This window comes from Myripristis murdjan, chromosome 6 (genome assembly GCF_902150065.1).
Source record: "Myripristis murdjan chromosome 6, fMyrMur1.1, whole genome shotgun sequence".
Lineage (NCBI taxonomy): Eukaryota > Metazoa > Chordata > Actinopteri > Holocentriformes > Holocentridae > Myripristis > Myripristis murdjan.
In genome coordinates this window covers 15,804,734-15,822,101 of record NC_043985.1, presented here as the reverse complement: position 1 = coordinate 15,822,101, position 17,368 = coordinate 15,804,734, and the positions used below count along the sequence as shown (strand labels likewise).

Sequence of the window (17,368 nt, the reverse complement as noted above, 5' to 3'; positions counted from 1 at the left end):
GGATATATTGTGGCAGTATCATTGGTAAATTTATAGTGATACCAATGGAGATAAATTAAAAAAAAGTGTCATGAGGTCATTGATGCCTAAGCTCATTACTCATTACTTCTCACTGTAACTATGGCCTACCTTTATGGTGATGTTTCGTTAAGGGCATTATCCGTCAGTGCAACGCATGCTCTGCTAAGATACGTATTATCATGTCAAATATTGAAGCAGCAAAAACAAAGTTTGCATAATGCCTGCAGCCCCGTGACCTTGCAGTGACGGAGACGGCCCTAAGTGATGGCGTGCAGAACTCCCCCCATAAAAGCTCTCCTCCACCACGCCCACACACAGAGACGGGATACCTGATCGACTTGACAGCATTGGGCGTTTCCAAACACTGGGGTAGAAGAGCAAGTTGGTGAACTCTCCGTGGATCATCGAGACAGATCAGCGGGACTAAAGCCAAGACCGGCGTGACATCGACCTGAAAGAGCAGAAGTAGGACAATCACCATGAGCAGGTAAGGAGCCGGGTGGTCTTAATTGTGCGTGATCAAGGGCAACAGCCAATTATGTCAGAGATGCACTGAAAAAAAAACGTTCAAAATTAAAAAAAAAAAAAAAAAAAAAAAAATCTTCTTTGAGGCGCAAGTCACAAGACATTGGGCATGACCTAATGACAATTTCCACAAAGAACTCATTGTAACTCATAAAGTCATCAAACTTTGCTCAGTGTAGTTTCTCTCAGTGCAGACTAATTAAATCATATCAGTTTCATAACTTGCACTGTTTGGCGCTGGTGCTTGTCCTGCGCACAAATTTAGTTAATCAGCTTCACTCCGTTGAAATTCACTCCTTGTCACTGTGCAGCACAGGGTAGTTTGTGATTTAACAGCAATTAATGTCAGGACTGCAATCAAACAAGTTAAAACAGCTCTGTCCACTCTGAGCTGTAATTGTCTTGAGAAATTTCATTTGGTTATGATAATAATATTTGTTTATAATGATAAAGACATTCCCCAGAAAGACTTAAATGTGGCTGTTTAAAACAACAATTGTTTATCTGTGACAGGACAGTCACTTTTTTCCCTTCTCTCTCTCTCTCTCTCTCTCTCTCTCTCTCTCTCTCTCTCTGTCTGTCTGTCTGTCTGTCTGTCTCTCTCTCTCCCTCTAAATGTGTAGCACTGGTATCTCGTTCACTTATTTTGTCATACATAGTGCTGAAACCAAAGTGTCCAGAAATGTACTTAAGTAGAGCACAACCAAATTAAAAACAAAAATTACTTACTTACGTAAATTTTTGAATGCAGGGATTTTAATTTTTGCAGAGACAGAGAAGTTCCCAGTCAAGTTTTTTTTTTCATTCTTTTATTTGGCCAAAGGAGTACTCCTTCCATCAATGACAGTAACCCACGTCTCATCCCATCACACTCCGATAAACCCGCCACAAATAACACTATTGCTCTTTCATAAGCTGCACACCCACCACACACACACACTCCAAAGCACATTCACACGCATACCTGCAGAACCTCCACCTCAACACACAAGTGGGGACACATCTGCGCTCCTCCATGTCTTGTCTCTTTTAGTTGAATTAATGATGTAGCCTCCTCATCTAAGTGCATAGAAGGCTACTTTTCAGTTGACATCTGTTTGAATGGCATTATGTCAGAACATGCGACAGGCTAGTGTTAACCCATTCTGACACACATGTATCCAATTATATACATGCCTTTGTAACATGAGCCAGTGGAGGGGGCGTTGTCCCTGTACCACATCCATTGTAGAGTATTTCAATCAAGGCCAGATGCTGCAGTCTTATTCTTTTTTTAAGTAGATGTATCAGTGCAGTACTCTGTTCCATAAAGAGGAAAAGGGACAATTGCACAGTGAAGGGCAAGAGATCTTTGAGGTCTGTCTCAAGTATGGTGACTGAAGAACATTTACAGCAGCTGCTAAACAAACACATAGCCTAAGGGGGCCTCACTTTGACCTTGGGGCATGCTGACAATCGCACACAGGCAATTCTTTGGTTGGGGCCGGCTGGAAGGTGTCATGCTCCCATCATGAGGCCCTGGTCAAAGTTTTCCCTCACATGTAAGATGATTCCCTCCACTTTTCTAACCACCTACAGAAAATTGTGCAACGTCCTATAGAGTTGACCATAGAGTTTGTACCTCCTGCTTGCATAAGACCTTACATAAGTTTCCACTGGTGCTTCCTCCATGCCCAGGGCCACTAAATGGGTTCCATTCTGGATTTTATTAAGGCTGCTGTGTGCTCCAGCCCTCTTACACCCCCCCCCCCCCTGCAGTCCCACCTCAATGCAGATGTTAGTATATATGCCTTTACGAGGGTCACAGACAAACTTGAAAAAGGTTTATGTGTGTCCATTCAAGGAAGGAGCGTACAGCAGAGTGGCAACTAGGATAAAGGTCAGAACCCATGTTTGATGTTGGAGCTCGGCTGGAGCAAAACCACCATTTGGCCATTAAAATGTGCCATCGATATTCAGGAAAGGTTTGCACAAGGAAGAACACACACTGTTCCCCAAAAATGAACAAATTCAGAGTGCCATGCTAATCATTAACTGTGCAATGGGTGGAAAGTGTGCCTAATAGCAGTCAAAAAAAAAAAAAAAAAAAAAAAAAAAGAACTCTACCATAGTGCACAGATGCGTTTAGACTTTGTTCAAAGTTTGGCCAACCACAAATGCTTTTGTTTGTTTATTTATTTTATTATTTTTATTTTTATTTTTATAAGGGTTACTAGTGATAACCTAATGTGATCCCTTTGATATCATGACAAAAAATTGAACAAAAAAATGAGGATAATGATCATCATAATAATTGTAATAAACAGATAAATAAAATAAAGACTATATAAACATTTTGAAATAAGAAAAACAGAGAAAAGATTGAAAAAACTCATAATAATACTCATAATTACACCTAATAATACAAATAATATTAACAACACTAACAAAACACCGAGAATATCAGTTCCATTGCATTGAAAAAATTACAAAAAAGAGATAAAACATGTTGCATAGAGGATAAAAAAAGAAACAAAAAACAATCTTAATAGATAAATAGATTACCATGATAAAATCATAAGCATGCATCTACCCTTGTGTTCCTCCACTGGCTGCAGGCTCTTCTCTTACAAAACATTGCTATCCAGTGAAAACCACATCCCTCCAATTTTCGGGATCTTCATGCCCCAACTCATTTTGCATGTCCACATGCTCCCCATGGGTTCAGAAAGCTCTACCACCACTGAGACCATGAAACCCTCCCAAAACCAACCACACAAACTGAAGTCTGAGTCTTAAAAATCCATAGGCTAAAGTCACAAAATATGCAAAATATGCTCTTTATATGAAAGGAATGCATAGAGGTGTAGAATATTTAATTTGAATGGCCACTCTTAAGTGAAGCCGAAGAATTCAGATATGCTGCTTCTGTGACCTTAAGCTACGGACACACTGGAGGACTTTATCTTGGATTTTGGTCTTTACTTTCATTTGCAAAACCTTCCATAAGTTTCCTTAGAATCTTAATGACCTCACATGGGAGTGACACAGTTTTAGTGCTGTTTTGATGCACTCACTAGTACTCTTACAAATTCAAACATGTTTGATCGTATCTTAGGGCTGTGACACACTGAGCTGAAGGTTGGCTGTTGGCCAATGTTTGGATGTCAATGAGTGCCTGTGACCCTAGTTTTTGCAGTGTATCCTGCACCAGTGGCACTAGTCGGACCCTGTCGGTGGCTTTTCGAACAATTGAACCTGTTGAATTGGTTGTGGAGACAGTCGGTGAGAGAGAGCGCTCTGATTGGCTGTTCAGCTTAGCGAACCAGTGTGTGAAGAGAAATTGAAATATTTTCTGCCTCTACCTCCTCACTGACAGTGCCAATGTCATTTGCAATTTCTTATGAGACATATTCTCGATTAGGAGTAGCTATATTACTGTCTGTGGAGAGCGAGAGTAGTGTGAAAATGGTGAGCAAATGCATTTGTTTAGGGTTTGTATATCTGCATTCCTGGGTCCTCTTCTCTTTTTGAATGGCAAATGCAGTCTACAGCTGCCTGCTGGTAAAGAGAGTTATTTCCTTTTACGCAATCGCAGAACGTTCATGCCAGTTGGCCATTGGCTCTAGTCTTTTCGGTGTGTTGAGGTGCAACTTTTTGGCCCCAACACAGGTGAGGGGAGGTGACACAACAGTCGGCCTATGTCGCCACAAGTTCTTTGATGTCAGTTTGGTGCCTTGGCCTTAAAGCCCTGGGGGCAAGGTAGGGTCTGAAACGTGAGATGAAAAGAAGAAATTGATCTGAGCACAACTGTATAAATTGCGATCCCTATGACCCTAGCTGTCAAATGTGACAGCTAGGGTCTATATACATGTGCCTATATACATGTGTTTAGTACATAGTGCAGATCAGGCAATGGTTTCTCTTTTTTTTTTTTTTTTTTTTTTAAAAAAAAAAAAAAAAAAGGTGTGCACCAAATTAATTCCAAGGTACAACATTCTGCGGGACTGAAGATTAAATAACTTCTGCTTGCTATGCTTACTCTGTTAAGATTTTACCCAGGCTTAGTGCATGGGAGAAAAGTTACTTGGACACAAAATGCAGATTATCCAATTATGAAGCACAATCACTTTGCCTCGGGCCCATATCTGGACATTTCTGGATACAATTATGGTGCATTCCAAAATTTACGAGTGGTTTCCTCCCCTCACTTGCCACCATGTCTACAGAAAGTAAAATGGAGGAAACAAAGGAAGCAATGGAGATGTAGAAGGAAACTTTGTAGACCTGTTGCACCATTTCAGATAACTTACCACAGCCCAATAGTGTGCTCTCTTCTGTCAATATTATAATACGCTAGATTTTGATTGTCATGTTTGAGATCATAGAAGACAACAGGTGATGTGGCACAAAAAAAACAAAAACAAAAACAAAACAGGGCGAACAGACTTGGATGAACCTTTCCACAGGGAAACATTCTGTATTTTTTATTAGGTAATACTAACCTCTCACCTACAGTAAATGAACATACTGAACCCATTTTTTTTTTTTTTTTTTATCTCTGAACTGTTTACCCAGCCAACCCCTCTTGCCAGCCAGTGTTGCGTAGACATTGTTAGTGTTTGTTTCTGACTGACCCATGCTCTGAAAGCGCTGCTTGACGTAAATATACGCATATGCATGTTGCACATACTTGTTTTTAAAGAAAAATCTTCCCACATTGAGTAGCGTTTCTGTTTTCTCCTTGCAACTGTGGTGATGTAACTGTTTGCATCTGGTGCTGATTGAGGGAGCATGTGCTGCCCATTTAGTCTCAAGGCACATCCAACCACTTTGGTAATTATTTCATGCAGACCAATCTTTTCCATTCTAAAACAATGCAAAAAACTTTTTATTTGTTTTTATGGTTTCATTTGTTGAGATAGAAGCCACTGCCATATCTTTTTCCTTGCCAACTATAATTTATTCAAAAGAACAAATCTTTGGTACAGTTAAGCACACTGTTTAATCATTGTAGTGCTCCTATGGCTCTGGTGACCATGACCGTGAAACTATGACAGAAAAAACTTTCAGACACTTACAAAAACTCAACTCCAATGCTCATTGCGTGACATTCTGTGGACTCCGCCTAACTATTTTTTTTCTAAAAACAGTGTGTGGTACATGTTCCTTGTCCCCTGCCACACAGCTTAGCATTGTTTTGTACAACCAACTAAATTAGCTATGCTTTTCTTTCACAGTTTTTTCACTATCAGACTTTTCCTGCTGGTGTTGGTCTTTTTTGGAATAATTTCTGATAAATACAACGTGAATGCTTTCGTCAAAGCAGCGGTAGCAAAAGTCACAACATCATCTGTTGGGTTAGGTTGCGCAATTACTGCCTGCGTAGTTGTGAGGATGGACTTCAAACTGTAGAAATGCCCATTCTGTTAAATGCCACAGGAATGAAAAACATTTCCACCACTTCAGAGTTAGTGGGGTCATGCAGTTGGATAGTTTTACCTTTGCTGTTTAGCTCAAGATGTTCTAGGACTCTGTCCTTTGATACCATGGTTGAGATTAGAGCCTCATTTTCTACACAAATAGCCTCGCCAAAATAGGTGTTTGGATGTAATTAATAACATAGTTTCAAAGTCAAGTATGATTTATTATGCTGTGGCTGCAAAAGAAAATTATTTCCAAAATGCTGCATACTTAGTTTGGGATAGAAAAAACGTTACCCATGGCTCATCATTCAGTATCTCTAAGATGTGCATGTCCATCTGGTGAGAGTGTTAGCATTTTATCAGCTAAGAGGCTAAGCTTATTTAATAATATTATGACTCTAAACTATTGATTCTTAATGTCTACTTAAGTACTATGTCAGAATAGCACACTTCTAAGGATTCATTTACCAGTATTACTGAGTAGCTTAGAATTGTTACACAAAGCGAAGACAAGAATAATTTCCGTTGCCTAGGCAACAGTACGACTGAAGCAGGGGCGAAACATTGTGCATCCAATGGATGGGAGCTGACAGGAGGAGGCCTTGAAATATTATATAAGAGAGGAGGAACCGAAACATAGACCGCCTTTGATGGGAAGGAAGGTAGTTGGTTCTGCGTGGTTCTCATTGGTTGAGAGCAACTTGGTGTTCAGTTTCAAGGATTTATGAATTACATGCTGGCCTCAGGCAGTCCTCTGTTGGCAGCATGTGCTTCACAAATCAAAAGCAAATCAGGAGTAAAGGAGTGATTATGCACATGTGCCACCACTATTTAAAACTCAAAGAGCATTATCATCCTGGTTGTGAAGTACCACTTTTCATTCTAAAAAGAGGAATCCAACATTTTATAGATGACCTTAACACATATTCTGGCAAAGTTATTCCTGGAGTCACATTAACACATAGGACATTTGTTTAAAAAGAGGCATCTTTGACGAGATGATCATCTGTACTTTGTGAAATATTGAACAGCAGACATTGGGAAACAATATTTTGCTCACAGTAGTTGTATTTAATTCATGAATGCAGAGCCTCAGTTGCTGATGGCAAACACTTCTCCTGTGCAGGTGTCTGATTAGCCAGGCGGAGGTGCAGAGCTTCATCGAAAGATGTATGATTGCGGTGGGAACCAAGCCGCACCACGCCCGCAGCCTGGCAGAGGTCCTGGTGGAAGGAGACCGCAGGGGCCACTACAGCCATGGACTGAACAGGATGGGTCAGTGGGACAAAAGCAGTACACACAGTGATAAGACTCACTGTGCACACACAGAAGCATGATGTCAATCCATAGTTGGCTAACAGTTGTGTTGTAGAGATAAACAAGTCAGCAGTGTCCATGACGTCCCCCATGACTAGTGCCAGCTGGCCTGGGTGTTAAATTTATTTATTTATTTATTTTTTGAGTATGTGTGGTGTCATTGGGACTTTTTGGCCTGTTGATGGTGCTGTGGTGGTGGGCTAGGGTTAGACAGACAGTTTCATCTTGTTGATACCAGATATCAGTGTAAACTGCACATTCTCCCAAAGGTTTTTCAAACTTGATCCAGCAGTGCCTGAGATATTAAACCTTAAGGCAAAGTTGGCCAGGTGATGGTGCTGTGGTTGGCTGATAAGGTTTATATTCAAAATGCCTGGCAAAATAAATCTTTTACCCAAGTTTCATCCAAACCAGGCCAGTAGAGCTAAGAAACTGCCTGTGACAGACAGACCAATCCATGACTTGAGGTCTATACTCAAGGCAATCTACCACAAATACAAATACAAAACAAACAAACAAACAAACAAAAAAAATGTTTTGAGTGTCTGTGTTAACCATGGGAGCTGTGTTTGCTCTCTCTCCCTCTGCCACTGGACAGATATGTACGTGAAAGACATCAAGACTGGGATCTGTGCCAAGGACGGTGAGCCGGTCATCGAGAAGGAGTCTGCGGCCACAGCGCTGGTGGATGGGAAGAACCTCCTGGGCCCAGTGGTTGGCAACTTCTGCATGGACCTGGCCATAAAGAAGGCCAAGGAAGTGGGCATTGGCTGGGTGGTGGCGCACGGTGAGTCCCGTTTTCTTTTCATGTCTTTTTAATTTTCTTCATTGCTTCAGGTGAAATGCTAGAACCTCTCATGCAGGTACGTATGTTTCTTCAGAGAATCTGTGAGCTAAACTTTGATTATTTAAGTTGTTTAAGTTCTCAGACACCCCATTACTATCATAGTGACAAATATTTTGCGATATTTCTTTTTCAGGTTCCAACCATTATGGTATCGCTGGGTACTATGCAATGCAGGCTCTGAAGGAAAATATGATTGTGAGTGAAATGCTTCTGTCTGTCAATGGATGGTTTTATAATTTTATCAGTCTAGTCTCCCTCAAAAGGTGATTAAGTTTATTACCCCAGGATGTGACTAAACTAACTTTAAATGATCTCTTAATCTTTTTTAGAGATTCCCTATAGTCATAATCAAAGTGTGATTAGACCATAAGAATATAGGACAGAACTGCTTATGTTTCTCCTAATAGGCTGTCATTCATATTCAGTGGTTGAATAGTTTTGCTCTTGAGAAATAAACCATTGATTGTAGAAAAAAGATTCAAAGCTTCCCCTTTTTGATACCTCAGTTCATAGTTTTGTTCCTGTCTAATCAAAATAATTTCAGAGATGAGGAAACTGTAACATAAAACAACAACACCATGCTGTTGTTTGTCATTTAAATTTAATGCTGGTGAATGTAATGTGTATTTTTTTTTCTATCATTCTAATAATGTTCTTACCATCACAGGGCATGTCATTCACCAACACATCCCCACTGGTGGTGCCTACTCGCGGTAAAGAGGTGAGAAAATAGTTAACTCCATGTAGTTTGTGCTGTAAAATTAATTGTGTTTCATGTTGCTGCATGACCCAGTTTTTACCCAAATACTCATGGCTTCATCTGGTGCCAGACTGCACATTACACAGCACAACATAAATATCAGAACTTCAAGTATGCAATTACATGTGTATGGATAATTTGTCTAAAAGGTTGCTAATAAGTTATACATTCAACACAGACCAATTACAGCAGCGTTAATGAAAGTGACTGAGCACACAAAGAAGCCAACTACAGAAACTCAAACTACTGCAACAGAAAATCCAAGGGGAAAAAAATCCCCAAACAAAACCAAACACGTGATCTGTGGGTAGTACAGTGCAGAAATACCATAACACTGACAACTGCCAAAAAAAAAAAAAAAAAAATCGTATCCCACCTATCCTATTCTGACACTGTAAACATACTGCTTCTAGTGCACCCTGGGCACCAATCCCATTAGTGTGGCAGCTCCCGCTAAACACGGGGACAGCTTTGTTCTGGACATGGCCACATCAGCAGTCGCACTTGGAAAGGTAAGATCTTGTTTTAGCTTTCAATCACTGCCAATATGCCAAATCCAAAAAAAAAAAAAAAAAAAGAGATATGTAACATAGTTACGGCAGTGTCAGTTCCACCTTTTTGGTTTTTCGATTTATCTACGTGTGTATTCTTGCATGGTCTTGCAACCTGCTAATGTCTTGATGTGTATGCGTGCAGATTGAGCTCCATGACAGGCGGGGGGACAGCATCCCGGAGGGCTGGGGTTGCGACCCCCAGGGCAAGCTGACCACTGACCCTGGACGGGTGCTGAAGGGAGGAGGACTGCTTCCCATTGGTGGAAGTGAAGCTACAGGTCAGAACCAACCAAAACAATTGGCAGGCAGCTCAGGGAGGGCAAGGTCCCATCCATTCTGTCTTTGAAGCTGATATCAGTTTGTTTGTTTTTTTCTATTGTGTCCTACATTTTCATTTTAGGCATTTCTTACCCAGAGCAACTGAAGCATTATGAGCAACCAGTGTTATGAAGCATAAGAGTTTACTGTAAAATTATATCCCTTGAATTCTTATGTATGATAGATGTGAAAGTGAAAGAAATGGAGTGACACAGCTTTCTTGACTTAGGTGGATGACCCAGAATATTGGGCTCTGTTGTCCTCATTTGGTATTGTAGCCTTGTGTAATCTGTGTCAGACTATAAAGTATATTTGCTGGGTTTCAGCCTATTTATAAATGCACCAAACACTGTCTCACTTACCGTATGGCTTCCTGCATGTTTATTTTATCTTTCTTTGTGCTCTCAGGTGGTTACAAAGGCTATGGTCTAGGAATGATGGTGGAGGTGTTTTGTGGCATCCTGGCTGGTGCTGAGTACAGCCGAAATGTCCGCAAGTGGAAAGAAACCAACCGTGTTGCCAACCTGGTATAACCTCATCTTATTCTCTGTGAACTGATAACTAATATAGACTCGTAAATATATTGAAATAACTCATCTGTCTAAAAAACTCTTGAACCTAATTAATTTAAACTCAGGGACAAAAAATGTCTCAAATGGCTTAAAATTTTGAGGGCTTAAGATAATTTCAGATGTTCTTTTTTTGATAGAAAGGATTTTTTTTTAACCTTTTTCAGTTTTTTTTTTTTTTATTATTATTATTATTATTCTTGTTGCAGCCATGCACCTGATACAATGTGCTGTCTTTTTTTAAAAACATTCTGCTCTTTTAAATATTGACAGTCCTTACGCCATTTTGCAGTGGCGTCACAAAACTCGTGCCAACTTGGCACCATCACAGAGGTCTGCTGGACAGCTGGCTGTACACAAATAATGACTAAAATAGATAACAGCCTGGCATGAAAAAGACAAATACCATTAAGGACACCAAGGTCATGCCCTCTGTATTTTTTCTGGGTCTTTTTAAAGCTTGCATATCTATCTAGCTCTGTGTGTGTGTGTGTGTGTGTGTGTGTGTGTGTGTGTGTGTGTGTGTGTGTGTGTGTGTAAATATATATATATATATATATATATATATATATATACATAGAGAGAGAGAGAGAGAGAGAGAGAGAGAGAGAGAGAGAGAGACTAACCCTAACCCTTGATATAATATATCCCATTATATCTATATCTATCTATCTATCTATCTATCTATCTATCTATCTATCTATCTATCTATCTATCTATATCTATCTATCTAGATAGATAGATAGATAGATAGATAGACTAACCCTAACCCTTGATATAATATATCCCATTATATCTATATCTATCTATCTATCTATCTATCTATATCTATCTATCTATCTATCTATCTATATCTATATAGATAGATAGATAGATAGATAGATAGATCTATATATATCTATCTATATAGATATAGATAGATATAGATAGATAGATAGATAGATAGATAGATAGATAGATAGATAGATAGATAGATAGATAAATAGATAGATATAAAAACAGAAAAACATAGAAATGACCCACATCTATTTAATCCAGTTAAATTGACCAAGCTGTGAGTTTAGAAAAACAATCTTTACCATGACAGTACAGACATCTGATATGGTTTCATGGGCCGCTCTTGCGTCTACAGGGTCAGTGTTTCGTGGCGATCAACCCAGAAAACTTTGCCCCTGGGTTCAGTGACAGGATGTCAGATCTGCTATCCATCCAGAGAGGGCTGGATCCAGTGAGTAGACCCTGACTTCACAAGTGTTTAGAGCATAAAACTTTATCTTGCTGTCTCTTTAGTTAAACATGAAAATCATTGAGGGCAGAGCCCTCATTTACATTGATGTTATACAGAAATATAACAATAAAAATGCAAGAAAATGCTAGAAAAAGAAGAGCAAACAATCAAAACTGAGATATAAATACAGTAAATAAAAAAGTTAAACATCCAAATCACGTACATCTGGGAGTTAAAAAGGTTTAAGAGAATGGATGTAAAATAACTAAAAATCAATTTACTGGTAAGTACCTTGTAGTGAGCTCCAGGTGGAAGGTGCAAAGACGCCAAAAGCCATCTTTTGGCGATCTTTTGAGACTATCCAGCCTGTTCTTTTATTGGGAAAAAACAAACAAAAACACTTTTTAGTTTGTTTTTTCCCAATAAAAGAACATGCTGGTTTTACTTGGTTGCTAATTTTACATGTGCATCAAGTAACACACTCCTAGAAAAAATATCACACATGTGCCAATTTCACGATCAGCCAAATGTCAACAATAAAAAAGATACAAGACAGGTGCAGATATGTTTGTTTTTAAAGCTGATACCAGCCAGTACCAGTGGTTTAACAATATATAGGTCCATCTCTAACTTAACTTTTATGGTCCTTTAACTTCAGTCTGACCCTGATAGTCCCGTGCTAGCTGCTGGGGATCCAGAGAGGGCGAACATGGCTAAGTGCGAGGCGATGGGTGGCATCAGCTACCACCTCAATGTCGTCAACTTCATGGTAAGTGCTGGAGCAGTAAGAGACAAATGGCCACATTTTGCATTTGGGGTCAGGAAACATTGGCAGTGATCTCTGAACATGGAAATGTAAGATCTAAGGTTTTCACAATGAACTAACTGCCTTTTTTGTTTTCATTTTCTCTCTTTAGAACGAATGCGCTAAAGAAAATTGCGTCAGCCCACTGCTGCCATGCGACAAGCTCATCTCCAATTAATCCGTCGAGTCAGGATGCTCAGCTTTGGAGGTCTGGCTCTGATTGAGAATGTGGCACTTACTCCCAACCCGGAAGTCCATGCTGAACAGTCTTGGAAAGGATCCCAGGTTTAAAGAGCTTGGAATTGCAGCTATGTTTACAGATATTGCACAGTGTCTAATGTGTCATATTTCGATTGATTTTATTTGATTATCAAAAGTAGGCATTTCAATCATTTCAAATCCCCAGTGTTTTAATCAATATGATATGTGTGTCACTGGTAGTAAAATGACAAATTAGTTCTCTTTTTTGTGGAACATCTTGAGATACACTTTAAATTGAAAATGTGTATCTCTATGATATCTTAAGATATATCCTCAGTATACCTCCCGCATAATGTCCAGATGTGTGAAAGTATATCTTTTTATATGTGTAGCCTATGTGAAGATGTGTCTCAAGACATCGCTGATGACTATATATGACTATGAAAAGTGTTTTTAGGTATCTGTGAACCTTGACAACGTGCCCATTCCCATTTAAATTTTAATATGGTTGAACTCTAATGAACAGTTTTGCTTTAATACTTTAGTACTATTACAGTGCTATTGCTTTAAGATGACCACCAGAATGTAAGTCAACTCGAAGTTTCACTTTTTATCAGAAGGTCTGCATAAACAAAATCATTATAGCTTGCCTTATTCAATAAAGGTTAAATAAAACAAAATCTAGTCCACGGTCTTCTGTTGCTCAGATGTTGCAGCATGGTTCATGTCTTTTCACCTCCTCGTTTTTTTTTTTTTTTTTTTTTTTTTTTGGTATGAACTGAAATGCTGATTGTTATAACTGATTTTCAAGGTAATCCCTTTTCACATAATCATCAGGAACACTTATCAGCCCGATGCAAGTGCCCATAGGCACTTCAACCACAAGATGGCGATGTAAGCTCTACATAGATGCTTGTAGGTGAAGGATTACACTGTAGTCTGATGTTAATTAAACAGCCGAGAGTAGCATATGCAAATTATGAACATGCATGAGACAATCAAATCCATGAAGGCAGCAAAGATTAAGAGTAATATAGCTATCCAAATAACCAATCAAATCCACTGGGATAATCAAACTGCAATTGAATTGCTCTGCCTCCAAAATGCATCCAAGCAACGAATTTCACTTTACTGACAAATCTGAATAGTTTTAGTATTGTCATTAGTGATTAGCCATTATTTTAACATGTAGAAGTATATTCTTTAAAGTGTGTAAAATCTCACTCAAAAATGTTTCAGATAGATATATATCTTTGGAGAACAAAAATAGGTGGAGCTCAACTGTCTTTACTGTATATCATAGACTCTATCAGTGGTCCCAAAAAAGATAATAATTAAAAAAAAAAAAAAAAAAAAATCTATGAAAAAAAAAACCAAATGTGTGCAGTTGCCAGAACTTGTTACATTAAACTAAGTAATTTCTTCTCTATCTTCATATTTGATTTGACCACACTGATCTGTTGAGCAAAGCTCACATGCAAGACTGAGGCTTTTCAGCCACAAGGTGGAGATATAACACCAGTGAGACTCCCAGCATAGGGCGTCACTGGGTCTTCTTGTTCTGAATATGTGCTGTTACATACACATTTCCATGTGTTTAATGTGCTTGCTGTTTTTTTTTTTGTGCTAGACAAATACTTTAAGGTGTTAATTCAATTTTATACTTGGCATTGAGGTCATAGTTAGTGGTGCTGTTGTACTGGACTGCATTTTATTGTGAGGTGTTTCTAATATTCTGTCCCCCCTCATGTATGTAAATAGGGAGGACAAAAAAATAGAAACACCTCTCAGTATAATGTAGTCCAGTACAAGACCTCTGCAAACTACAACCTCAGTAATAAACATAGAATTAAATTTACACATTTTCCACAATGTCAACAAAACTGAACTTTATAAAATTTCTAAATAGGAAGGATTTATGGCAGAACTGTTGCATTGAACTGCATTAGATTGCACATACCTTGAGTCCTGATCTGAGTTGTGATCTGTGCAGAAATTGCAACAGGATAACACAGTCTGAGGAAAACGGAGGTTGATGCCTCACAGACAAGGTGAAGGTTACGTTTGTTTTTGTGTCACTGTGTGTTTTTTGACAGACGCTGCGGAGCCAAGTTTGTGTATTCAAGTGTCATTCCAAACCTCCAAGTCCAGAGTGACTGCCAGTTGTGTGGCAGAGAAACTTAAAGCTTGTGAAAAGGGAATATACAAAATAATAATAATAATAAAATTAAAATTGATATAAATTAAAGAGGTGTGTGTGCATATGTTTCTGTGTAGTCAAACTAACAGTGTTATTGCAGTGTTTGACAGTGTTTGTGTGAATTATTTATTTATTATAAACTACATGCTGAATTCTGCCCTATTGGATACTAAGTGACAAGACAACTGTTTCTTAACCTTATTGGGCATAAATTTAACTCAGCCAGTGTGTGTGTGTGTGTGTGTGTGTGTGGTGTTGCTTTCTTACCTGGATCCTGCCCTTAAACATTTCTACTGTAGTTTTAGGTGTTTCATGGCCTGAGGGTGGAAATAAAGCTAAATTACAATAGCAGATGAAGCACCTGTATTATACCAGGACAAAAGAGGTTTATAAAGCCTCAAAGGAAAAAGGAAAATGTTTGTCATTTAGCAGGAAGGGCCGGCAATATGACTCTTTGTTTGGCCCAGGTTGAATGGCCCAGGGTGCCTTTTGTGCTTTGAAGTTTTCAGTTAGTTAGTTTATCATTAATTTTCTTTATTTGATAAAAAAAAAAAAATAAATAAATAAAATAAAATAAAATAAAATAAAATAAAGTTTAGAAAAATGAAACATTTTGTCCCAATTCAACAAACCCATTTTGGTGGGTTTGCCATTACTCAATGACTGCACCTAGTTCAAACCCACAGACTTTATTCTACTGGAGATCACAAGGTTTCCAAAGACACCAAATATGTCCTGCTAAATTACATATGGATATGGTGATGTAATGGTGAAGCCATGGATTTGAAGTGTGATGCAGCTTTAGTGAACAGTTGCAACCAGCTGATGCAGAATATGACGGTGACATCGGCGTACACTATGGAAAAAAAAAAAAAACATTTTTGAAGCTACTTTAAGCTTCTTAAGGGGAAATTTAGGGGAAAATCATAGTTTAAGTGGATAAACAGTTGCTAAACAGATAGTGAAGCAGCAGCCTTACACTGGAGTTTTTAAAGGAGAGGCCTGAGAGGGAGAAGGCGGACAGGGCAGCGACAGATGCCCCGATCAGGGCCTTAATCTCCCATGCCAAAAGTCCTGGCACTGGGCCCTGAACCCTGGACGTCCTGTTAACACTCGGCTGGCCGCAGACAAAAGAGGAGAAATCAACAAATCAATGGGCTTTGAGCCTCACCGGGGGAGGGGAAAGGAGGGGTGGGGTGGGGGGTAAGTGAGCCCTAGGCCGGGGCGGGTCTGGGAGTGGGTGTGAAGGGGATGCATGGAGATATGGTTCAAACCAAACTAGGGAGGGTTCCGCTGAGTGCACGGATTAAGGGGCGCTTGGCACTGGGGGGAACGTGGAAGTGTGTGTGCGTGGATGGATGCAGGAATAGATGGATGGATGGTGGGGGTTTAATCTGCCCCGGCCTTGGCCTGGTGCCCTCGTGTGGATTAGAGGGGCCCCTGGAGCCTCAAGAGCAGGGCCGCTGGCTGGGATTAACCAAATTCTGACAGGTGTTTTCTTTTGTGGCACTGAGGGGGGATCCATCCATCACTCACTGAACAACCAAATCATGAAGTGAGCGGCTATCGCCAATGGGGCCAGTGATGCCAAAAGGGCAGGGTGTGTGCATATGTGCATGTGTGAGTCTATGCTTGAGTGCTGATTGTGTGCGGCTGGGCCCTAAGGTACCATGTGTCGAATGTAATGTGATTGTCCCTCGAGGGGAAATTCAGCAAGGTACAACAGAAACAACAGAAGGCACAATCATAATAAAAACAGTAAAAGAAACTCAAAGGTACATAAAACACTACAATAAAAATAAATTCAAACACCTAAACTAGGCTTTTGTCTAGAGAAAAAGAAGGACACACAAAAATAAAATTGGTACTGAGCTGTGAGATTATAGTCCATGGCATCTGTGGATTTAACATGTGGACACACACACACACACACACACACACACACACACACACACACACACACACACACACACACACACTGACAACACCTTGAAACACAAGAGGGTGACATCCTGATGCAGCTGGTCTGTCCTAATGGCTCTGCGGGGTTCCAGATCAGTGTAGCTGCTGTTGGACGGCAGCACTTTCACACTGCAGGAGGATCAGGTCAGAGCAGCTCAGAAGACACAAAGGTCATGGCTTACTGCCATTTTGGCTTCAAGACAACAGCGAAAAGACAGTACACAAACAATACTATAGTACACAATGTGCTGTACTGTATGTGAGAAAGAAGGGATGATATGAAGCCCTTGGTGATCATGATTACAGACAGATAGATGATGATAGGTGATGAACCTCAAATAACGAGATGTAATTTTGGAGGTCAACTTCTGCATCAAACTTTTCCCATAGCTACACTGTGGATGTCTAAAGTGGTGAAAATATAAAGAGTTTGTTCATAAAAATAAATAAATAAAAATCTGTCATTGTATTCATTTCCATAAACCACGTTTTCCCCCATGTATATATATACATATATATACACATATATATACATATATATATCAATCAAAAACATGTTAGGCAAATGCATGGGTGATTTTGGCTTTTGCAACAAAATTTTGGATTTTGGATTAATGAAGTACATTATGTGAAGCATTACATTATCTAGCCAGCTA

The 17,368-nt window shown here is 39.4% G+C and overlaps 1 protein-coding gene across 1 annotated transcript; it reads left to right on the top strand.

The window, feature by feature from the left end:
- The first annotated feature begins 348 nt into the window (after positions 1 to 348).
- On the top strand, positions 349 to 13,237 carry LOC115361308 (uncharacterized oxidoreductase YjmC-like). Its single transcript, XM_030054722.1, has 11 exons — positions 349 to 508; positions 7,078 to 7,226; positions 7,867 to 8,055; positions 8,249 to 8,310; positions 8,783 to 8,836; positions 9,289 to 9,387; positions 9,572 to 9,707; positions 10,156 to 10,274; positions 11,449 to 11,544; positions 12,203 to 12,313; positions 12,462 to 13,237. The coding sequence occupies exons 1-11, from the start codon at positions 501 to 503 to the stop codon at positions 12,525 to 12,527; spliced, it is 1,089 nt and encodes a 362-aa protein (XP_029910582.1). The 5' UTR covers positions 349 to 500; the 3' UTR covers positions 12,528 to 13,237.
- Positions 13,238 to 17,368: the final 4,131 nt, after the last annotated feature.